Raw genomic sequence first — 23,969 nt, forward strand, 5'->3', positions numbered from 1 at the left:
CAGCAACCCTCAGTTTGTTTTGTGAGATTAAGAGTCACTTATGGTTTGTCTCCCTCCCAATCCCAACTTGTTTCATTTACTCTTCTCCTACCCCATTAACCCCCCATGTTGCATCTCCTCTCCCTCATATCAAGGAGATCATATAATAGTTGTCTTTCTCCGCTTGACTTATTTCGCTAAGCATGATACCCACTAGTTCCATCCACGTTGTCGCAAATGGCAAGATTTCATTTCTTTTGATGGCTGCATAGTATTCCATTGTATATATATACCACCCCTTCTTTATCCATTCGTCTGTTGATGGACATCTAGGTTCTTTCCATAGTTTGGCTATTGTAGACATTGCTGCTATAAACATTCGGGTGCACGTGCCCCTTCGGATCACTACGTTTGTATCTTTAGGGTAAATACCCAGCAGTGCAATTGCTGGGTCATAGGGTAGTTCTACTTTCAACATTTTGAGGAACTTCCATGCTGTTTTCCAGAGTGGTTGCACCAGCTTGCATTCTCACCAACAGTGTAGGAGGGTTCCCCTTTCTCCGCATCCTCGCCAGCATCTGTCATTCCCTGACTTGTTAATTTTAGCCATTCTGACTGGTGTGAGGTGGTATCTCATTGTGGTTTTGATTTGTATTTCCCTGATGCCGAGTGATATGGAGCACTTTTTCATGTGTCTGTTGGCCATCTGGATGTCTTCTTTGCAGAAATGTCTGTTCATGTCTTCTGCCCATTTCTTGATTGGATTATTTGTTCTTTGGGTGTTGAGTTTGCTAAGTTCTTTATAGATTCTGGACACTAGCACTTTATCTGATATGTCGTTTGCAAATATCTTCTCCCATTCTGTCAGTTGTCTTTCGGTTTTGTTAACTGTTTCCTTTGCTGTGCAAAAGCTTTTGATCTTGATAAAATCCCAATAGTTCATTTTTGCCCTTGCTTCCCTTGCCTTTGGCGATGTTCCTAGGAAGATGTTGCTGCGGCTGAGGTCAAAGAGGTTGCTGCCTGTGTTCTCCTCAAGGATGTTGATGGATTCCTTTCTCACATTGAGGTCCTTCATCCATTTTGAGTCTATTTTTGTGTGTGGTGTAAGGAAATGATCCAATTTCATTTTTCTGCATGTGGCTGTCCAATTTTCCCAACACCATTTATTGAAGAGGCTGTCTTTTTCCGTTGGACATTCTTTCCTGCTTTGTCGAAGATTAGTTGACCATAGAGTTGAGGGTCTATTTCTGGGCTCTCTATTCTGTTCCATTGATCTATGTGTCTATTTTTGTGCCAGTACCATGCTGTCTTGATGATGACAGCTTTGTAATAGAGCTTGAAGTCCAGAATTGTGATGCCACCAACTTTGGCTATCTTTTTCAATATTCCTTTGGCTATTCGCGGTCTTTTCTGGTTCCATATAAATTTTAGGATTATTTGTTCCATTTCTTTGAAAAAAATGGATGGTACTTTGATAGGAATTGCCTTAAATGTGTAGATTGCTTTAGGTAGCATCGACATTTTCACAATATTTATTCTTCCAATCCAGGAGCATGGAACATTTTTCCATTTCTTTGTGTCTTCCTCAATTTCTTTCATGAGTACTTTCTAGTTTTCTGTGTATATATTCTTAGCCTCTTTGGTTAGGTTTATTCCTAGGTATCTTATAGTTTTGGGTGCAATTGTAAATGGGATGGACTCCTTAATTTCTCTTTCTTATGTCTTCTTGTTGGTGTAGAGAAATGCAACTGATTTCTGTGCATTGATTTTATATCCTGACACTTTACTGAATTCCTGTACAAGTTCTAGCAGTTTTGGAATGGAGTCCTTTGGCTTTTCCACATATAGTATCATATCATCTGCGAAGAGTGATAGTTTGACTTCTTCTTTGCCGATTTGGATGCCTTTAATTTCTTTTTGTTGTCTGATTGCTGAGGCTAGGACTTCTAGTACTATGTTGAATAGCAGTGGTGATAACGGACATCCCTGCCGTGTTCCTGACCTTAGCGGAAAAGCTTTCAGTTTTTCTCCATTGAGAATGATATTTGCGATGGGTTTTTCATAGATGGCTTTGATAATATTGAGGTATGTGCCCTCTATCCCTACACTTTGAAGAGTTTTGATCAGGAAGGGATGTTTTATGTTGTCAGATGCTTTTTCAGCATCTATTGAGAGTATCATATGGTTCTTGTTCTTTCTTTTATTAATGTGTTGTATCACATTGATTGATTTGCGGATGTTGAACCAACCTTGCAGCCCTGGAATAAATCCCACTTGGTCGTGGTGAATAATCCTTTTAATGTACTGTTGAATCCTATTGGCTAGTATTTTGGTGAGAAGTTTTGCATCTGTGTTCATCAAGGATATTGGTCTGTAGTTCTCTTTTTTGATGGGATCCTTGTCTGGTTTGGGGATCAAGGTGATGCTGGCCTCATAAAATGAGTTTGGAAGTTTTCCTTCCATTTCTATTTTTTGGAACAGTCTCAGGAGAATAGGAATTAGTTCTTCTTTAAATGTTTGGTAGAATTCCCCCGGGAAGCCATCTGGCCCTGGGCTTTTGTTTGTTTGGAGATTTTTGATGACTGTTTCAATCTCCTTACTGGTTATGGGTCTGTTCAGGCTTTCTATTTCTTCCTCGTTCAGTTGTGGTAGTTTATACATCTCTAGGAATGCATCCATTTCTTCCAGATTGTCAAATTTGTTGGCATAGAGTTGCTCATAATATGTTCTTATAATTGTGTGTATTTCTTGGGTGTTAGTTGTGATCAATCCTCTTTCATTCATGATTTTCTTGATTTGGGTCCTTTCTCTTTTCTTTTTGATAAGTCTGGCCAGGGGCTTATCAATCTTATTAATTCTTTCAAAGAACCAGCTCCTAGTTTCGTTGATTTGTTCTATTGTTTTTTTGGTTTCTATTTCATTGATTTCTGCTCTGATCTTTATGATTTCTCTTCTCCTGCTGGGTTTAGGGTTTCTTTCTTGTTCTTTCTCCAGCTCCTTTAGGTGTAGGGTTAGGTTGTGTACCTGAGACCTTTCTTGTGTCTTGAGAAAGGCTTGTACCGCTATATATTTTCCTCTCAGGACTGCCTTTGTTGTGTCCCACAGATTTTGAACCGTTGTGTTTTCATTATCATTTGTTTCCATGAATTTTTTCAATTCTTCTTTAATTTCCTGGTTGACCCATTCATTCTTTAGAAGGATGCTGTTTAGTCGCCATGTATTTGGGTTCTTTCCAAATTTCCCCTTGCGATTGAGTTCTAGCTTCAGAGCATTGTGGTCTGAAAATATGCAGGGAATGATCCCAGTCTTTTGATACCGGTTGAGACCTGATTTAGAACCAAGGATGTGATCTATTCTGGAGAATGTTCCATGTGCACTAGAGAAGAATGTGTATTCTGTTGCTTTGGGATGAAATGTTCTGAATATATCTGTGATGTCCATCTGGTCCAATGTGTCATTTAAGGCCTTTATTTCCTTGTTGATCTTTTGCTTGGATGATCTGTCCATTTCAGTGAGGGGAGTGTTAAAGTCCCCTACTATTATTGTATGATTGTCGATGTGTTTCTTTGATTTTGTTATTAATTGGTTTATATAGTTGGCTGCTACCACGTTAGGGACATAGATATTTACAATTGTTAGATCTTGTTGGACAGATCCTTAGAGTATGATATAGTGTCCTTCTTCATCTCTTATTATAATCTTTGGTTTAAAATCTAATTGATCTGATATAAGGATTGCCACTCCTGCTTTCTTCTGATGTCCATTAGCATGGTAAATTCTTTTCCACCCCCTCACTTTAAATCTGAGGTTGTCTTCGGGTTTAAAATGAGTTTCTTGTAGGCAACATATAGATGGGTTTTGTTTTTTTATCCATTCTCATACCCTGTGTCTTTTGATCGGGGCATTTAGCCCATTAACATTCAGGGTAACTATTGAGAGATATGAATTTAGTGCCATTGTATTGCCTGTAAGGTGACTGTTATTGTATATTGTTTCTGTTCCTTTCTGATCTACTACTTTTAGGCTCTCTCTTTGCTTAGAGGACCCCTTTCAATATTTCCTGTAGAGCTGGCTTGGTGTTTGCAAATTCTTTCAGTTTTTGTTTGTCCTGGAAGCTTTTTATCTCTCCTTCTATTTTCAATGATAGCCTAGCTGGATATAGTATTCTTGGCTGCATGTTTTTCTCGTTTAGTACTCTGAATATATTATGCCAAGTCTTTCTGGCCTGCCAGGTCTCTGTGGATAATTCTGATGCCAATCTAATATTTTTACCATTGTATGTTACAGACTTCTTCTCCTGGGCTGCTTTCAGGATTTTCTCTTTGTCACTAAGACTTGTAAATTTTACTATTAGGTGATGGGGTGTGGACCTATTCTTATTGATTTTGAGTGGGGTTCTCTGAACCTCCTGGATTTTGATGCTTGTTCCCTTTGCCATATTGGGGAAATTCTCTCCAATAATTCTCTCCAATATACCTTCTGCTCCCCTCTCTCTTTCTTCTTCTTCTGGAATCCCAATTATTCTAATGTTGTTTCATCTTATGGTGTCACTTATCTCTCGAATTCTGCCCTCGTGGTCCAGTAGTTGTTTGTCCCTCTTTTGCTCAGCTTCTTTATTCTCTGTCATTTGGTCTTCTATATCGCTAATTCTTTCTTCTGCCTCATTTATCCTAGCAGTGAGAGCCTCCATTTTTGATTGCACCTCATTAATAGCTTTTTTGATTTCAACTTGATTAGATTTTAGTTCTTTTATTTCTCCAGAAAGGGCTTTTATATCTCCCGAGAGGGTTTCTCTAATATCTTCCATGCCTTTTTCGAGCCCGTCTAGAACCTTGAGAATCGTCATTCTGAACTCTAGATCTGACATATTACCAATGTCTGTATTGATTAGGTCCCTAGCCTTTGGTACTGCCTCTTGTTCTTTTTTTGTGGTGAATTTTTCCGCCTTGTCATTTTGTCCAGATAAGAGTATATGAAGGAGTAAGTAAAATACTAAAAGGGTGGCAACAACCCCAGGAAAATATGCTTTAGCCAAATCAGAAGAGATCCCAAATCGTGAGGGGGGGGTGGAAGGGGATAAAAAGAGGCTCAGAAAGAAAAAAAAAAGAAAAAAGAAAAAAGAAACAAATAAAAAAAGAAAACCAATAATGAAAAAAATATAAAAAGGAAAAAAATATATATATATTAGATAAACTAGTTAAAAAACGTTAAAAAAGAAAAGGGTAAATGTTAAAAAAATTTAGCAGAAGAAGAGAAAAAAATTGAAAAAGAAAAAAAAATAAATTAACTGCAAGGCTAAAGAATCATGGGGAGAAAGCCATGAGTTCCGTGCTTTGCTTTCTCCTCCTCTGGAATTCCGCTGCTCTCCTTGGTATTGAAACTGCACTCCTCGTAAGTGAACTTGGTCCTGGCTGGGTTTCTTGTTGATCTTCTGGGGGAGGGGCCTGTTGTAGTGATTCTCAAGTGTCTTTGCCCCAGGCAGAATTGCACACCCTTACCAGGGGCCGGGCTGAGTAATCCCCTCGGGTTTGCTTTCGGGAGCTTTTGTTCCCTGAGCGCTTTCCGTAGAGTTCCGGAGGACGGGAATGAAGATGGCGGCCTCCCAGTCTCCGGCCGGGAGGAGCTGAGAGCTCGGGGCCCCACTCCTCAGTGCGCCCTCAGAGAACAGCGCCCAATTACTCCCGTCTGCCTGGACTCCAGCCGCGCTCCGAGCTCACCGAGCCTGCGACCGGTTCAAGGTAAGCCCGAGCTGTGAGCTCACTCCTCGGCTCCGTCTCTGTAGCCGGCTTCCCCGTTCTAATACCTGCAAGCTCTGCGACACTCAGACACCCCCGATCCTTCTGTGACCCTGCGGGACCTGAGGCCACACTAGCCCCGCGTGGGCTTCACCCCAGTTAAGCCTCTGGGGCGATGTCCCTCAGCGGAACAGACTTTTAAAAGTCCTGATTTTGTGCTCCGTTGCTCCGCCGCTTGCCGGGAGCCGGCCCCTCCCCCCGGGTCTATCTTCCCGTCCCTTTGGATTCACTTCTCCGCCAGTCCTACCTTTCAGAAAGTGGTTGATTTTCTGTTTCTAGAATTGCTGTTCTTCTTCTCTTCGATCTTCCATTGGATTTGTAGGTGTTTGCAATCTTTAGATAAGCTATCTAGCTGATCTCCCGCTACCTGAAGTAGTCTCAGCTGCTACTTCTCCGCCATCTTGACTCCTCCCCCCAGAAATATATATATATTATTAGATAAATTTTCAGAAAGTGGTTGATTTTCTGTTTCAAGAATTGCTGTTCTTCTCTTCAATCTCCCGTTGAATTTGTATGTGTTTGCAATGGTTTGATCAACTATTTAGCTGATCTCCTGCTACTTCATGTAGTCTCAGCCTGCTACTTCTCTGCCATCTTGACCTAGTTGTCCGAGTCACACATTCTTGAGCAGGATGGATTTTAGCTTCCAAGTGTTTGAATTCCTTCAAAACCAAAACAGCATGGTACTGACACAAAAACAGACTCATAGGGGTGCCTGGGTGGCTCAGTGGGTTAAAGCCTCTGCTTCAGCTTAGTTCATGATCCCAGGGTCCTGGGATCGAGCCCTGCATGGGGCTCTCTGCTCAGCAGGGATCCTGCTCTCCCCCCACCCCTATGCCTGCCTCTCTGCCTACTTGTGATCTCTGTCTGTCAAATAAGTGAATAAAATCTTAAAAAAAAAAGACACATAGACCTGTGGAACAGAGTAGAGAGCCCAGGTATGGACACATAACTCTATGGTCAACTAATCTTTGACAAAGCAGGAAAAAAATATGCAGTGGAAAAAAGTCTTTTCAATAAATGGTGCTGGGAAAATTGGACAGCTATGTATAGAAGAATGAAACTCGACCATTCTCTTACACCATACACAAAGATAAATTTGAAATGGATGAAAGAACTAATGTGAAACAGGAATCTATCAAAATCCTGGAGGAGAACATAGGCAGTAACCTCTCTAACATCAGCCACAGCAACTTCTTTAAAGACATGTCTCTAAAGGCTAGGGAAACAAAAGCAAAAATGAACTTTTGAGACTTCATCAAGATTAAAAGCTTCTGCACAGCAAAGGAAACAGTCAAAAAAGCAAAAAGGCAACCCGCAGAATGGGAGAAGTTACTCACAAATGACACACAGACAAAGAACTGATATCCAAGATCTATAAAGAGCTCCTCAAACTCAATACCCAAAAACAGATAATTACATCAAAAATGGGCAGAAGACATGAGATTCTTCTCCAAAGAAAACATACAAATGACTAACAGATACATGAAAAATGTTCATCATCATTAGCCATCAGGGAAATTCAAATTCAAATCACATTGAGATACCACCTTACCCCAGTTAGAATGGCCAAAATTAACAAGATAGTAAAAAACAAGTGTTGGAGACAATTTGGAGAAAGCAGAACCCTCTTACACTGGTGGTGGGAATGTAAGTTGTTGCAGCCAGTTTGGAAAACACTGTGGAGATCCCTTAAGAAATTAAAAATAGAGCTTCCTTATCATCCAGCAGTTGCACTACTGGGTATTTACCCCAAAGATGCAGGATGTAGTGATAAGAATGCCCATATGTACCCCAATATTCATAGCAGCAATGGCCACAATTGCTAACCTTTGGAAAGAGCCAGGATGCCCTTCAACAAATGAATAGATAAAGAAGATATGGTCCATATATACAAGGAACATTAGCCTCTATCAGAAAGGATGAATATCCAACTTTTGCACCAATATGGGAGGGATCCGAGGAGATTATGCTGAGTGAAATAAGTCAAGTAGAGAAAGTCAATTATCATATGATTTCACTCACTTGTGGAGCATAAGTAATAGCAGGGAGGAAATTAGGAGAAGGAAAGGAAAAGTGAGTTGGGGGAAATCAGAGGGGGAGATGAACCATGTGAGACTGTGGATCCTGAGAAACAAACTGAGGGTTTTGGAGTGGAGGAGGGTAGGGGGTTGGGTAAGCCTGGTGGTGGGTATTAAGGAGGACATGTATTGCATAGAGCACCAGGTGTTGTACATAAACAATGAATCTTAGAACACTGCATCAAAAACTAATAATGTATTTTATGGTGGCTAACAACAGAATAAAAAAAACAGTTTGAAAAAAAAAGGATTAAAAAAGAACAAAGGAAATTATACAAAGGATTTTTACCCTAAGCAATTTCTAAATCCAGCAGGACAAACACCATTCAGTTTTCAGGTTTGGGAATAATTCACTGGGACTTGATGCTCCACCCTCTGTACCTTCAGCTTTGCCCTCAGAGTAATTTTTCCTTTTCCTTGAAAGGTAGCAGGTGTTTGTAACTAGCTTTCTTGGTCTGCTTCCTGTCTATGAATTTTAGCAGTTTTATAGTCTTCTTTCTTTTTTCTATCCCTGTCCTTTTAGGTCCAATTGGAAACAGTTCTGCTTACATAACATTCTTTTAAAATGTATGGGTTTCTTGTGTTTATTGTGAGAATTTATACCATTACACAAGTTGCTCCTCCACATGTCCTTCTTGTTTAATCTCATCTCCATTCCTGAAATTTACCAAGATGCATTAGTGGATCCATGGATCACATTATTAGGTATTTGTTACAGGAGCACCCACCAGTGGTACCAAAATTTGTATTAATTATTTATTATTGCTGTAGAAAAATACCACAAACTCAGGAAAAAAAAAAAAAAAAACAACACAAACTTATCTGCTTACAGTTCCGGAGGTCATAAGTCTTAGATCAGTGTTACTAGGCTAAAATCAAGGTGTCAGCAAAGTTGGTTTTTCTAATGGCTCTGAAGAGAAAACCAATTTTCTTGCATAGTTTTAGTATCTAGTGACCACCTGAATTCTTTGGCTTGTGTCCCCTCACCAGTTCTACAAACTGAATAATTCCAATCTCTATTTTCATCATCAGATTGCTTTATCATTTTCCAAATTTCTTGTTTTTATCTTATAAGAGCACTGGGGAATAAATTTAGTGCCCTTCTGAATAATCGATAAAAATTTAATGATTTCATAATTCTTAACCATATATGTGAAGTTCCTTTCTCCATATAAGATAATATTCCCAGGTCCCAGGGGTTCAGATATGGACATTTTGTGAGGTCATTCATCAGGCTTTCAAAGTATTCAATATTTATTTTTTGAATGAATAATTGAATGAAAACCACATCATATTTCTTATTCAAATTTGAAGAATTGACTCATTCCATCATCAGGGAATACAATTTCAAGAACAGTAATGAATTAAATAAAAGTAAAGAAAAAAACAAGAAGAATAAGTTATGTTTATTTAAAAATGAGATTTGAAGTAAGGGATATGTAAATGAAGAAGGAATAAAGAATTTTGAGAGCAGGATTTCACTTCAGAACATAGAACAGGGAATTCCAGGCCTCAGTGTCTTCATTGATTAATTCTTCCAAAAACCCAAGGAAGAAATAGCAATTATTTACAAAGTCTTCCAAAGTCTGGAAAAAAATAAATATTTATCAACTTGTTCTACTAGAACAGAGTAACCTTAATTTAAAAATCTCACAAGGTGCCTAATAGAAAATAAAATAATAGCCCTATGTCTTTCATAAACTTAAATTCCAAAATGCTTAAGCATTCTATCAAATTCAATACATGGAAAGCATATTATATCACAACCAAATGAGTCTTATTTCAAGTCAGTTTCACATTTGAAATTCACCTTGCTCAGCAGGGAATCTGCTTCTCTCTCCCTCTCTTTGCCCCTCCCCCATTTTCTCTCTCTCTAAAAATAAATAAATCTCTTTAAAAAAGAAAACTCTACAAAAGCACAATAACCATTAGCTATCGTTCTTACTATTGCTATGACTCTATCATTTCTTTCAAACTATTTTTTATGAGGGTCAAAGAAGAAATATGTCTTTCATACTATTTTGTTTTGTTTTCTTTCACATTTCCATTTTTGGAAAAAAGGAAGTGTGGTATAGGCCATCATCACTGAATAAAAGAAACCTAGCATGTTATTCTATTCCTTTATGATTATAGTTTTTTGTGTCTTGTTTAAGAAATATTTACTCCACTAACATTAAAATATTATCCTATGTTACCTCCTGAAAACATTTTGTTTTACTTTTCATCTTTATGTCTATAATACATCTAGGGCTGATTTGGGTTAGTAATGTAAGATAAGGATCAAGAATTACATTTTTTTCCTTCTTGAAAATACCAAATTATGGGAAGCCGTTGAGGCTAAGTCATTAAGTTTTTGCCTTTGGCTCAGGCCTCAATCCCGGCATCCTGTTATGGAGCTGGTCATTGTCCCTCTCTGTCTCCCTCTGCTTGTGTTCCCTCTCTCACTGTCACTCTCTGTCAAATAAATAAGTTAAGTATTAAAAAGAAAAAGAAAATACCAAACTTATCAGTATCATTTGTTGAAAACACCCTTTCCCTAATGCATAAGAACTTTGGGATAATTCATGTGACCATATCTTTATAGGTATCCTTTTTGTATTTTCTATTCTGTTCCATTTGTTATTTGTTTTTGTGCCAACATTACATTATCTTAACTGATGTCTTTGTATCATAAGTTGATATAATGATATTGGTAATGTATATCTTTCCATTTTTTCAAATTATCTTGGATATTCTTGGATCTTTCATGTCCATGTAAAATTTCAAATCAAGTATCAGTTTTCAAAAATGTCAAAAACTGTTTTTGAGATTGCATTGAATCAATGTATCAATGTGGGAAGAAATGTTATATATATAGTATTCAGTCTTCCAATTCCTAAACATGGTATATACATCCATTTATTGATGTCTACTTTAATTTAAATTAATATTGGCTTCCACCCTTCAGTGTAGATATTTTACTGTTACATTTTTAGATTTGTTCCTAAGAATTTGGTCTTCATGATGTTATCATGTAAGTGGTATTAGTAAAATATTTTCTAATTGTATTACTGTGTATAGAAATATACCTGATTTTTGTGGCTAGTCTTTGTATCTGACAATTTCTCTAAATTCATTTATTAATTCTGATTGTGCATCTGAAACATTTTGGGTTTTCTGTGTAAATGGCCTTGCTGCCTGCAAAAATAACAATTTTATTTCTTTTTATACTAACTGATTAAGCCATGCTGGTGCCCCTCTATTGTTTAATACTGCTTAAAATACACTTCCAAATAGTATATTTTAATATAATTTTAATTTATTTTTCCTTGCTTTATTGCATAGACTAGGACTTATAGCATAATGTGCAATTGTAGTTGAACTATGGACATCCTTCTTATTCCTCAGCTCAACAGGAGTGTTTCCATTTCACCATTGAATGTTACATTAGTTCTAGATTTCTGTAGATTTCTTTTACCAGTTTAAAGTTTCCTTTCATTTATTGTTTGCTAAAAATTTAACCGTAAATCAACATCAGATATTTTTAAAGATATTTTTTCTGTATACTGAAATGGTTGAATGATTTTCTATCCTTTATTCTAATGAGTTAAAGTGATGAAAGTCGAATGTTAAACTAACTTGAAATAAGACTCATTTGGTTGTGATATAATATGCTTCCTATGTATTAAATTTGATAAAATGTTTAAGCATTTTGGAATCTATGTTTATAAAAGATATAGGGCTATAATTTTATTTTTTATTAATCATCTTGTGAGGTTCTGTTTTTTTAATCAACTTGTAAGGTTCTGTTTTTTTGTTGTTGTTGTTGTTTTTGTTTGTTTTTTAGTTTACACTGTTTTCAAAGAACAAGTTGATAAGTATTTCCTTTTTCTTAGTCTTTGGAAGAGTTTGTAAATAATTATTATTTCTTCCTTAGGTTTTTGGGAGAATTGATCAATGACATCCAGACCTGGAAATCTCTATGTTGGTAAGTTTTTTTAATTATCAAGTTAACAGCTTTGGTATACATACAGTAATTCAAAATTTCTGTTTCAGCTTTAACAGAAGGGATTTTCCTATTTCAACTAAATTTTTAAATTTATGTGCATAAAACTTTTGCTTTCTTTTCACATCTGTTGTCTTTACTTTTTTTTTTTCTCTTGCATACATTGACTTCAATTTGTTGTTTGGTTTATAGCTCCTTGAGATAGATACATAAACCATTTATTTTCAACTTGTAATATATGAATTTTAAACTTTCAAATTCTTAGGAGTTCTTTGCATCTGTCTATATTTTATTATCATATTTTTCTTAATGATGTACAACAAATAGTTAAAAATATTTTCTAATTTACATTGTAATTTCCTCTGTAACCCATAGATTGTATTGTTAATTTCCAAATGTTTAGGTTTTTCAAAATTTTCTTTTTGTTGTTGATTTCTAGCTTTATTCAATTGTGGTCACCAAATATATGCCATATAATTTCAGTATTTTGGTACTTGTTAAAACTTAATTTTTGGCCCAGTCTATGATCACTTTTGTTAAACATTCAATGTGAACTTGAAAATAATGTGTATTGTGCAATTGTTTGGTGTAGTGTCTTCAAATTGGGTCATTTTGTTAATAATGTTATCCAAATTTTCTATAGCTCTACTAATATATTTTATCTAATTGCTCGGTCAGTTACTAAGTGTACTAAAGTTTCCAATTGTATTGTGAGTTTCTGTATTGCTTTAAGTTGTATAAATTTTTGCCTATATATTTTACAGCTACAAAAGTGAATACATGAAAATTTAGAATTGCTATATTTTCCTATGGGATTGACCCATTTAAGATTATAAGATGTTTTATTTATCTTTATTTATGTTAAAGTTAACTTTTACCCATTACTGTGTGCATAATGTCTATTCTCCATTAAAAAAATAATCTTTGGATGCCTGGGTGGCTCAGTTGGTTAAGCAACTCCCTTCGGCTCAAGTCATGATTGTGGAGTCCCATATCGAGTCCTACATCAGACTCCTTGCTTGACAGGGAGTCTGCTTCTCCCACTGACCTCTCTCCTTTCATGCTCTCTCTCTCTCTCTCAAATAAATAAAATAAACTCTTAAAAATATATAAAATAATAATCTTTTATGTAAACAATGAATATTGGAACACTGCATCAAAAACTAATGATATATTTTATGGTGACTAAAATAACACATTAAAAAATAAAATAGGGTGCCTGCGTGGCTCAGTTGGTTAAGCCAGTGTCTTCGGCTCAGGTAATGATCCCAGAGTACCAGGATCAAGTCCCACATCTGGCTTCCAGCTGAATGGGGAGTCTGCTTCTCCCTCTGACTTTCTCCCCTTTCATGCTCTCTCTCGCTCCCTCAAATAAATAAAAATAAAATCTTAAAAAAATAAAGTGAAAATAATCTTTACGTGTTTTTCTGACTTTTTTGTGGGGGAGATTAGTGTTTTTATATTCTTTGGCAAAATATCCAGTAGTAGATTTACTGGATCAAATGGTAATTTTATTCTTAATTTTTGGATGATCCCCCATGCAATCCTCCTCAGTGGCTGCACCAGTTTGTTTTGTTTTGTTTTGTTTTGTTTTATTTTCAGCATAACAGTATTCATTGTTTTTGTACCACACCCAGTGCTCCATGCAGTCCATGCCCTCTCTAATACCCATCACCTGGTTCCCCCAACCTCCCAGCCCCCCCACCTCTTCAAACCCTTCAGATTGTTTTTTAGAGTCCATAGTCTCTCATTGTTCACCTCCCCTTCCAATTTCCCCCAAATGCCTTCTCCTAACTCCATGTCCTTCTCCTAACTCCATGTCCTAACTCCATGTCCTCCATGCTATTTGTTATGCTCCACAAATAAGTGAAACCATATGATAATTAACTCTCTCTGCTTGACTTATATCACTCAGCATAATCTCTTCCAGTCCCGTCCATGTTGCTACAAAAGTTAGATATATATCCTTTCTGATGGAGGCATAATACTCCATAGTGTATATAGACCACATCTTCCTTATCCATTCGTCCGTTGAAGGGCATCTTGGTTCTTTCCACAGTTTGGCAACCGTGGCCATTGCTGCTATAAACATTGGGGTCCAGATGTCCCTTCTTTTCACTACATCTGTATCTTTGGGGTAAATACCCAGTAGTGCAATTGCAGGGTCATAGGGAAGTTCTATTTTTGATTTCTTGAAATCTCCACACTGTTCTCCAAAGAGGCTGAACCAACTTGCATTCCCACCAACAGTGTAAGAGGGTTCCCCTTTCTCCACATCCCCTCCAACACATGTTGTTTCCTGTCTTGCTAATTTTGGACATTCTAACTGGTGTGAGGTGGTATCTCGATGAGGTTTTAATTTGTATCCTCCTGATGGCCAGTGATGATGAACATTTTTCATGTGTCTGATAGCCATTTGTATGTCTTCTTGGAGAAGTGTCTGTTCATATCTTCTGCCCATTTTTTTATATGATTATCTGTTTCGTGTGTGTTGAGTTTGAGGAGTTCTTTATAGATCCTGGATATCAATCTTTTGTCTGTATTGTCATTTGCAAATATCTTCTCCCATTCCGTGGGTTGCCTCTTTGTTTTCTTGACTGTTTCCTTTGCTGTGCAGAAGCTTTTGATTTTTATAAAGTCCCAAAAGTTTATTTTGGCTTTTGTTTCCTTTGCCTTTGAAGACCTATCTTGAAAGAAGTTGCTGTGACTGATATCAAAGAGATTACTGCCTATGTTCTCCTCTAGGATTCTGATGGATTCCTGTCTCACGTTGAGGTCTTTTATCCATTTTGAGTTTATCTTTGTGTACGGTGTAAGAGAATGGTCGAGTTTCATTCTTCTGCATATGGCTGCCCAGATTTCCCAGCACCATTTATTGAAGAGACTGTCTTTTTTCCACTGTATATTTTTTCCTGTTTTGTCGAAGATTAACTGACCATAGAGTTGAAGGTCCATATCTGGGCTCTCTACTCTGTTCCACTGGTCTATGTGTCTGTTTTTATGCCAGTAACATGCTGTCTTGGTGATTACAGCTTTGTAGTAAAGCTTGAAATCAGGTAACGTGATGCCCCCAGTTTTATTTTTGTTTTTCAACATTTCCTTAGTGATTCAGGGTCTCTTCTGGTTCCATACAAATTTTTGGATTATTTGCTCCAGCTCTTTGAAGAATACCGGTGGAATTTTGATTGGAATGGCATTAAAAGTATAGATTGCTCTAGGCAGTATAGACATTTTAACAATGTTTATTATTCTGATCCAAGAGCATGGAATGGTCTTCCATCTTTTTGTGTTTTCTTCAATTTCTTTCATGAGTGTTCTGTAGTTCCTTGAGTAGAGATCCTTTACCTCTTTGGTTAGGTTTATTCCCAGGTATCTTATGGTTCTTGGTGCTATAGTAAATGGAATCGATTCTCTAATTTCCCTTTCTGTATTTTCATTGTTAGTGTATAAGAAAGCCACTGATTTCCGTACATTGACTTTGTATCCTGCCACGTTACTGAATTGCTGTATGAGTTCTAGTAGTTTGGGGGTGGAGTCTTTTGGGTTTTCCATATAAAGAATCATGTCATCTGCGAAGAGAGAGAGTTTGAATTCTTCATTGCCAATTTGGATACATTTTATTTCTCTTTGTTGTCTGATTGCTGTTGCTAGGACTTCTAATACTATGTTGAACAAGAGTGATGAGAGTGGGCATCCTTGTCTTGTTCCTGATCTCAACAGGAAGGCTGCAAGCTCTTTCCCATTGAGGATGATATTTGCTGTGGGTTTTTCATAGATAGATTTGATGAAGTTCAGGAATGTTCCCTCTATCCTTATACTTTGAAACGTTTTAATCAGGAACGGATGCTGGATTTTGTCAAATGCTTTTTCTGCATCAATTGAGAGGACCATGCGGTTCTTCTCACTTTTCTTATTAATTTGTTCTATCACATTGATTGATTTGCGAATGTTGAACCATCCTTGTAGCCCAGGAATGAATCCTACCTGGTCATGGTGGATAATCTTTTCATTATGTGCTGTTGGATCCTGTTTGCTAGGATCTTGTTGAGAATCTTAGCATCCGTATTCATCAGTGATATTGGTCTGAAATTCTCCTTTTTGGTAGGGTCTTTGCCTGGTTTGGGGATCAGCTTAATGCTGGCTTCATAGAAAGACTCTGGAAGTTTTCCTTCTGCTTCAATTTTTTGAAACAGCTTCAGGAGAATAGGTGTTATTTCTTCTTTGAAAGTTTGGTAGAATTCCCCAGGGAATCCGTCAGGTCCTGGGCTCTTGTTTTTTGGGAGGTTTTTGATCACTGCTTCAATCTCGTTACTAGATATCGGTCTATATAGGTTGTCGATTTATTTCTTCCTGCTTCAGTTTTGGGAGTTTACAGTTTTCCAGGAATTAATCCATTTCATCTAGGTTGCTTAGCTTATTGGAATATAACTGTTGATAATAACTTCTGATGATTGTTTCTACTTCCTTGGTGTTAGTTGTGATCTTTCCCTTTTTATCCATAATTTTATTAATTTGGGCTTTCTCTCTTTTCTTTTGGATTAGTGTGGCCAATGGTTTATCGATCTTATTGATTCTTTCAAGAAACCAGCTTCTAGTTTCATTGATACGTTCTACTGTATCTCTGCTTTCTACCTCATTGATCTCGCTCTAATCTTGATTATTTCCCTTCTTATGTGTGGAGTTGGTTTGATTTGTTGTTGATTCTACAGTTCTTTAAGGTGTAGAGACAGCTGGTGTATTCTGGATTTTTCAATATTTTTGAGGGAGGCTTGGATGGCTAGGTATTTCCCCCTTAGGAACGCCTTTGCTGTATCCCATAGGTTTTGGACCGAAGTGTCTTCATTCTCATTGGTTTCCATGAATTGTTTAAGTTCTTCTTTGATCTCCTGGTTGATCCCACCATTCTTAAGCAAGGTGGTCTTTAGCTTCCAGGTGTTTGAGTTCCTTCCGAACTTTTCCTTGTGTTTGAACTTCAGTTTCATAGCATTGTGATCTGAGAATATGCAGGGAATAATGTCAGTCTTTTGGTATTGGTTGAGTCCTGATTTGTGACCCAGTATTTAGTCTATCTGGAGAAGGTTACATGTGCACTTGAGAAGAATGAGTATTCTGTTGTTTTAGGGTGGAATGTTCTGTATATATCTATGAGGTCCATATGGTCCAATGTGTCTTTCAATGCTCTTGTTTCTTTTTTGATTTTCTGCTTCAATGATCTGTCTATTTCTGAGAGAGGTGTGTTAAGATCTCCTACTATTAATGTATTCATATCAATATGACTCTTTATCTTGATTAATAGTTTTCTTATGTAATTGGCTGCTCCCATATTGGGGGCATAGATATTTACAATTGTTAGATCATCTTGTTGGATAGTCCCTTTAAGAATGATGGAGTGTCCTTCTGTATCTCTTACTACAGTCTTTAATTTAAAATCTAATTTATCTGATATGAGAATCGCTACCCCAGCCTTCTTTTGAGGCCCATTGGCATGAAAGATGCTTCTCCAACCCTTCACTTTCAGTCTGGGTGTATCTTTAGGTTCAAAATGGGTCTCTTGTAGACAACATATGGATGGGTCCTATCGTTTTATCCAATCTGCAACCCTGTGCCATTTTATGGGCGCATTTAGGCCATTCACATTGAGAGTGATTATTGATAGATACGTTTTTATTGACATCGCGTTATTTTTGAACTCTTTCTTTCTGTAGATTGTCTCTATATTTCTGTTCAATGCTATTCTTAGGATTTTTCCTCTTTTTTAGAACACCCCTTAATATTTCCTGCAGTGTTGGCTTGGTGGTTGCATAGTCTTTTAAGCCTTGCTGGTCTTGGAAACTCTTTATCTCTCCATCCATTTTGAATGCCAGTCTTGCTGGATAAAGTATTCTTGGCTGCATGTTCTTCTCATTTAGTGCCCTGAATATATCTTGCCAGCCCTTTTTGGCTTGCCAGGTCTCTGTGGACAGGTATGACGTTATTCTGATGGGCTTTCCTCTGTACGTAAGGAGCCTCTTTGTCCTAGCAGCTTTCAAGATATTATACCTACAATTATGATTCCTCAATTTGACTATCAGGTGCCTTGATGTTTTTCTGGAATCTATCATCTTGGGTGGAGTTCGTTCGGTCTCTAGTACATGAACGCTGGTTCCATTTACGAGATTGGGAAAATTTTCATGAAGAACTTGTTCCACTATATCTTCTAGACTTCTTTCTTTCTCCTCCCCTTCAGGGATTCCAATGATTCTGACGTTGGAACGTTTCATGGCATCATTTATTTCCCTGATTCTGTTTTCGTGGTTTCTAAGCTGTTTGTTCCAGGCTTCCTCTTGATCCTTTCTCTCTATCTGTTTGTCCTCCAGATCACTAATTCTATCTTCTGTCTCAGTTACCCTAGCTTTGAGAGAATTTAGATTAGATTGGAACTCATTGAGAGCATTGTGAACCTCATCCCTGGTAGCTTTCAGCTCTGCCCTAACATTGTGAACATCATCTCTGGTCGCTTTCAGTTCAGCTCTAATCAATTCCATTCAGTCATCCATGGCTTTCTCCAACCTAGCTGTTGCCTGTATAATTGTTAGCCTGAATTCTCTTTCCGACATATTGTCTATGTTGATAGCTGTTAGCTCTGTTGCAGAAGGTCCATCCTCTGTATTTTTCTTCTGTTGGGCATTCCTCCTCCTAGTCATTTTGGTGAGAGATGACTGAACAGATGTAGCTGGATGTATCGACCGTGGTGCAGTCTGGGTGCACCCTGGAACACTTCTGAGCAATCAGGATTCCCCACCCAAATGAGAGAAAAAAGAAAGGAAAAAGAAAAAGAAAAAAAGAGAGAGAGAGACAGAAAGGGAAGATGAAAGAGAAGGTTCAGCCCAAATGGGCCCCAAGGTAAGATTTATGAGGTATACATACAAAAACAGACAAACAAAAAGACTTGATAAAATTATATAACAAGAGAAAAAAATTATATATATGCAAATAAAGGAAGAACCTTGTCGAAAAGAACCCCAAGTGTAAGATTTATATACTATCAGGACAAACACAAAAACACAGAAACACTGGTGGAAGAAAAAGTTGGGAGAGTGGTTATAAATTCTCAGTGTGGGCAAGGAAGGTTGTTTTGATTCTTCCTGGATGTATCTTGATATCTTTGTTAAAGGACTCAACTTTCCTAGGCTAAAGGGGGATTAAAAATTGGTTTACCTATAGGGGTAGTATTCATTGGGGAAAGGGGATTACTTTGAAGTTTAACTCTATATGAATATTAGAAAATAAAAATAAAAAAGGAATAAACTACACTAAACTAAACTAAAAAAAATTCAAAAAATAGAAATGCAAAAGAAAAACACAGGTGTATGTATCAAAAAGTTCAGGTTAGGAGGTTATTATGGAATTTGATGTATTGGACAGCTCGCTGTGATGGTGAATAGGTTAAAAAATTATCTATAAAAAAATGAGCCAGAATAGTGGGAACAAATTAAAAATAAAAGTTGTCCTATGAAGTAGTGGTGGTAGTTCTCTTGTAGTCTTTTTTTTTTTTCTTTCCTGGTTGGTTTTCTGGGGGAGGGGACTGCCACGTGGGTTTTCAGTCAATGATGTTCCCTGAGTTAAGTCCTCCAGTCCCCCTCAAGGGGGTGGGCTCTGAGGAAACTGGTTTTTTCAGGCTTTTGTTCTCTGGAGGTTTTTATGTTTGTTCACCTTTTTTTTTTTTTTTCCTCTCACCTTGACTGCTTTTGATGGTTTTTGTAGGTTTAGAGGAAAGCAAACTGCACCCTGACCTCCCTCTCAGAGAGAAGCCTCAGTCTGTTCTTCTGTGGGTGTTGCAGAGCCCATATAAATCCTCCCTTGGCTGCTGGCTGAGCAGGTTCCAAGTCGCAGTCCCTGGGGACGCAGGATCTTCTGCTTGTACCCAAAACCACGGCAGCAGCGGCGGCTCTCTGGGCAGCTCCAGACCGCCAGAGAGGTTCCAAGCTGCGATCCCACACTGAGTTTTTCCCGCTGGCCTGGGCTGGGAGTGCCTGGTCTTTCTGGGTCTAAGAGCACCTGGCTTGTGCGCACCTCTTTCAGGGGAGAGTCTGGGGCCTGTGTCTTAGGCTCTGAAACAATGGCGCATGTCAAAGAGAGCCGGCTGGGCCTTTGTACCTCTCTCAGGGGAGGATGAGGGGCGCACGCATCTCAGGCTCTGTAGCAGGGCTCGCGCGTTCTGCCTTCTGGTGTGGCTCCCATCCCCTCACAGGGGCCAGAACCCACGCAATCTTGGGCGCGCTGGCAGCTCAGGGACAAAGACCTGGTTTCTCCGCTGCACTCTCTCTGGCTCAGTGCCAGGGGAGGCTGTCCTGGGACCGGGGACTTAAGCCCCTGTCCCTAGCCGCCCCGATTCCCACAATTCCCCCCCCCCCGCCCCATGATCTTTTGCTCTTTTGGAGTGCTTTCTACCAGTCTCCAAGTTAATGCTGGTCCCCAGATGCAGGGCACTCTCATTCGTATTAGGGGTGTTACTTTCCAACCGGTCACCTCTGGTGGCTCCCTCCCCCTTTTGTTTATCAGGCTGCCTTTCCCACTCTGCTTTACCTGCCCACTGGCGTCTTCTGCCCCTATAGAGATCCAGATGTGTATAATTCTGATCTCAGGCTGATTTCATGGGTGATCGGAGTTCTTTGGTAGGTAATCAGCTCACTTTAGGGTACAGGTTGAAAAGGCGCCTCCTCCTTCTTCCCCGCCATCTTGTCCCCCCCCTTTTTTTCTTAAGATTTTATTTGTTTGACAGAGAGAGAGAGCACAAGTAGGCACAGAGGCAGGCAGAGAGAGAGAGGGGGGAAGCAGGCTCCCCGCTGATCAGAGAGCCCTATGCAGGGCTCGATCCCAGGACCCTGAGATCATGACCTGAGCCAAAGGCAGAGGCTTTAACCCACTGAGCCACCCAGGCACCCCTGCATCAGTTTTTATTACCAAAAACTGTATATTAGGGTTTCTTTTTCTCCACATCTTTACCAACACAATTTTATTTTTGTGTTTTTTATTTTAGCTATTAATATAGGAATGAGGTGATATCTCACTGTGGTTTTATTTTAAGATACTTATTTATTTTAGAGAGAGAGTGAGAGAGAGAGTGAGTGGGGAGAGAGAGAGAGAGGGAGAGAGAGAATCTCAACCAGACTACCTACTGAGTTTGGAGCTTAAAGTGGGGATTCAATCCCATGACCCTGAAATCATAACCTGAGATGAAAACAAGAGACAGACACCTAACTGACTGAGCCTCCAAGGTACTCCTCACTGTGATTTTGATTTGCATTTCCCTTATGATGAGTATTGTTGAACATATTTTCATATCTGTTAATCATAAGGATGTCTTCTTGGGAGATATGTCTGTTCATATCTTCTGCCCATTTATCACTGGAATTTTTTTGAGGGATTGAGTTTTATAAGTTTTTATGTATTTTCAATACTAAACCTTAATCAGATATGTCATTTGCAAATATCTTCTCCTGTTCAATAAGTTGTATTTTAGATTAATTTTTGCTGTTTCTTTTGTTGTGCAGAAGTTTTGTTTTTGTTTTTGTTTTGATGTGGTCCCAAAAGTTTACTTTTGCTTTTGTTTTCCTTGCCTCAGGAGTAATATATAGCAAAACGTTGTATGGCCAATGTCAGAGAAATTACTGCCTGTGCCCTCATCTAGGAGTTTTATGGCCTCAGGTCGTACATTTAGATTTTATTCCAGTTGGATTTTATTTTTGTGTATGATGTGAAAAAGTGGTTCAGTTTCATTTTTTTATCTTTCATTCAGCCACCCCATTTTCCTAACACCATTTGTTGAAGAGAAATTTTTCTATTGCATATACTCGCCGCATTTGTCATAGATTAATTGACCATATAATCATTAGTTTATTTCTGGGGATTATATATGCAGCTTGGCTGCATATCTTGAAAGCTAGGACTCTAATACCTCCTGTTTCATTCTTTTTCAAGATATCTTTGGCTATTCAAAGTCTTTTTTGTTGTTGTTTTCATATTACTGTTAAAATTATTTATTCTAGTACTGTGAAAACTGCAGTTAGTATTTTGGTAAGGGTTGCATTATATCTGTAGATTGCTTTGTGTAGTATGGTCATTTTAACAATATTTGCTCTTCCAATCTGTGAGCATGGAATATCTTTTCATTCACGTTGTTTTCACTTTCTTTCATCAAAGTTTTATAGTTTTCAGAGTTCAGATCTTTCACCTCATTGGTTAAGTTTATTCCTAGACATTTTAGTATTTTAGGTTCAATTGTAAATGGGATTATTTTCTTAAGTTCACTTTCTGCCATATTATCATTAGTATATAGAAAAGCAATGGATTTGTGTGTATTCATTTTGTATCCTGTGATCTTATGTATTTGTTTAGCAATACAAGTAGTTTGGCAAAACTAATTGTTTTTTTTTTTTTTAATGGAGTCTTTAGGGATTTCTGTATGTAGTATCATGTCATCTGCAAATAGTGAGAACTTTAATTCACTCTTAGCAATTTAGTTGTCTTTTATTTTTTTTCTCTTTATGATTGCTGTAGGTCGCACTTCCAATACTGTGTTGAATAAGTGTTAAAGAGTGGGCTTGTCTTGTCTTAGGGAAATTCTCCCACTTTTTCCAAATGAATAAGATGTTAGCTGTGGGTTTTCCATATATGGCCTTCATTATGGTGAGGTATGTTCCTTCTAAATCTACTTTGCTGAGGGTTTTTACCATGAATTGATGCTGCAACTTGTCAAATTTTTTTCTTGCATCTATTGAAATAATCATGTGATTTTTAATTTTTTCTCTTATGTGATCTATCACATTGGTAAATTTGTAAACATTGAACCACCATTTCATCTCTGGAATAAATGCCACTTAATTGTGGTGATGCTTTTTTTAAATGTATTTTTTGGTTTCAGTTTACTAGTATTTTTGCATCTAAGTTCAGAGTTCATCAGAGATACCATCCGGTAGCTCTCTCTCTTCCTCTGTGTCTCTCCCTCAGTCTTTATCTGGTTTTGGTATCAGGGTAATGCTGCTGTCATACAATGGTTTCAGAATCTTTCCATCCTCTATTTGTTAGAGCTATTTGAGAAGTATAGGTATTACCTCTTCTTCACATGTTTGGTAGAATTCACCTGTGAAACCATCTGGTCCTGGACTTGAATTTGTTGGGAAATTATTATTATTATTATTATTATTATTATTGATTCAGCTTCATTGCTGCTAATCAGTCTGTTCAAATTTTCTATTTCTTCTTTGTTCAGTTCTGGAGGTTTTATGTTTCTAGGAATATATCCATTTCTTCCAGGTTTTCCAATTGGTTGGCATTTTTTTTTTCATAGTATTATTTTACACTCCTTTCTATTTCTGTCATGCTGATTACTATTTCATCTCTTTCATATCTTAATTTATTTGAATTCTCTGTCTCTCTTTTTTTTTATGAATGTGGCTAAAATTGTATCAATTTTGTTGATATTTTCAAAGAACCAGGTCCTGGCTTCATTGATTTATACTATTATTAATTGCTGTTATTTTTTAGTTTCTATTTATATTGCTTTAATTTTTGTTATTTGCTTTTACATTTTGTTTTTTCTTCATTTACTAGCTCCTTTGGATGCAAGTCAAGCAGTTTGTTTCAGATTTTTGTTTTTATTGTTGCTATTTGGATTAAGCTTGTATTGCTGTGAACTTCCTTCTTACAACATTTGCTGCATCCATAAGATTTTTTATCATTATGCTATCTTTTTCTTTTGACCCCATGGATTTTCTGGTATCCTCTTTGATTTCCTGGTTGATCCATTCGTTGTTTAGTAGGATGTTATTTAACCACCACATATTTTTGTTCTTTTCAGATTATTTTTTTGTGGTTGATTTCTAGTGTCACAGCATTGTGGTTAGAACGCTGCATGGTATGACTTCAGTCTTTTTAAGTTTATTGAGACTTATTTTGTGGTCTAATATGTGATCTGTTTTGGAGAATGCTCCCATATGCACTTGAAAAACATAGGTACTCTGATGATTTAGGATGGAATATTCTAAATATATCTATTATATCTATCTGATCCAGTGTGTCATTCAAAGTCACTGTTTCCCTGTTGATTTTCTGTTTGGATAATATACCCATTGAAGTAAGTAGGGTATT

The 23,969-nt window shown here is 37.5% G+C and overlaps 1 protein-coding gene across 2 annotated transcripts in view; it reads left to right on the forward strand.

Annotated features, from left to right (window-relative positions):
- Nucleotides 1-23,969, forward strand: part of CYLC1 (cylicin 1) — a 105,121-nt gene that overhangs the window by 21,288 nt on the left and 59,864 nt on the right. For both annotated transcript variants that reach the window (XM_032840608.1, XM_032840609.1), the window contains exon 2: nucleotides 11,772-11,822. In XM_032840608.1, coding sequence (XP_032696499.1) covers nucleotides 11,772-11,822 — 51 coding nt within the window. The remainder of the gene's footprint in view (nucleotides 1-11,771; nucleotides 11,823-23,969) is intronic.

The sequence above is a fragment of the Lontra canadensis genome, unplaced genomic scaffold (assembly GCF_010015895.1).
Source record: "Lontra canadensis isolate GAN:19392208 unplaced genomic scaffold, GSC_riverotter_1.0 scaffold114, whole genome shotgun sequence".
In the NCBI taxonomy this organism is placed as follows: domain Eukaryota; kingdom Metazoa; phylum Chordata; class Mammalia; order Carnivora; family Mustelidae; genus Lontra; species Lontra canadensis.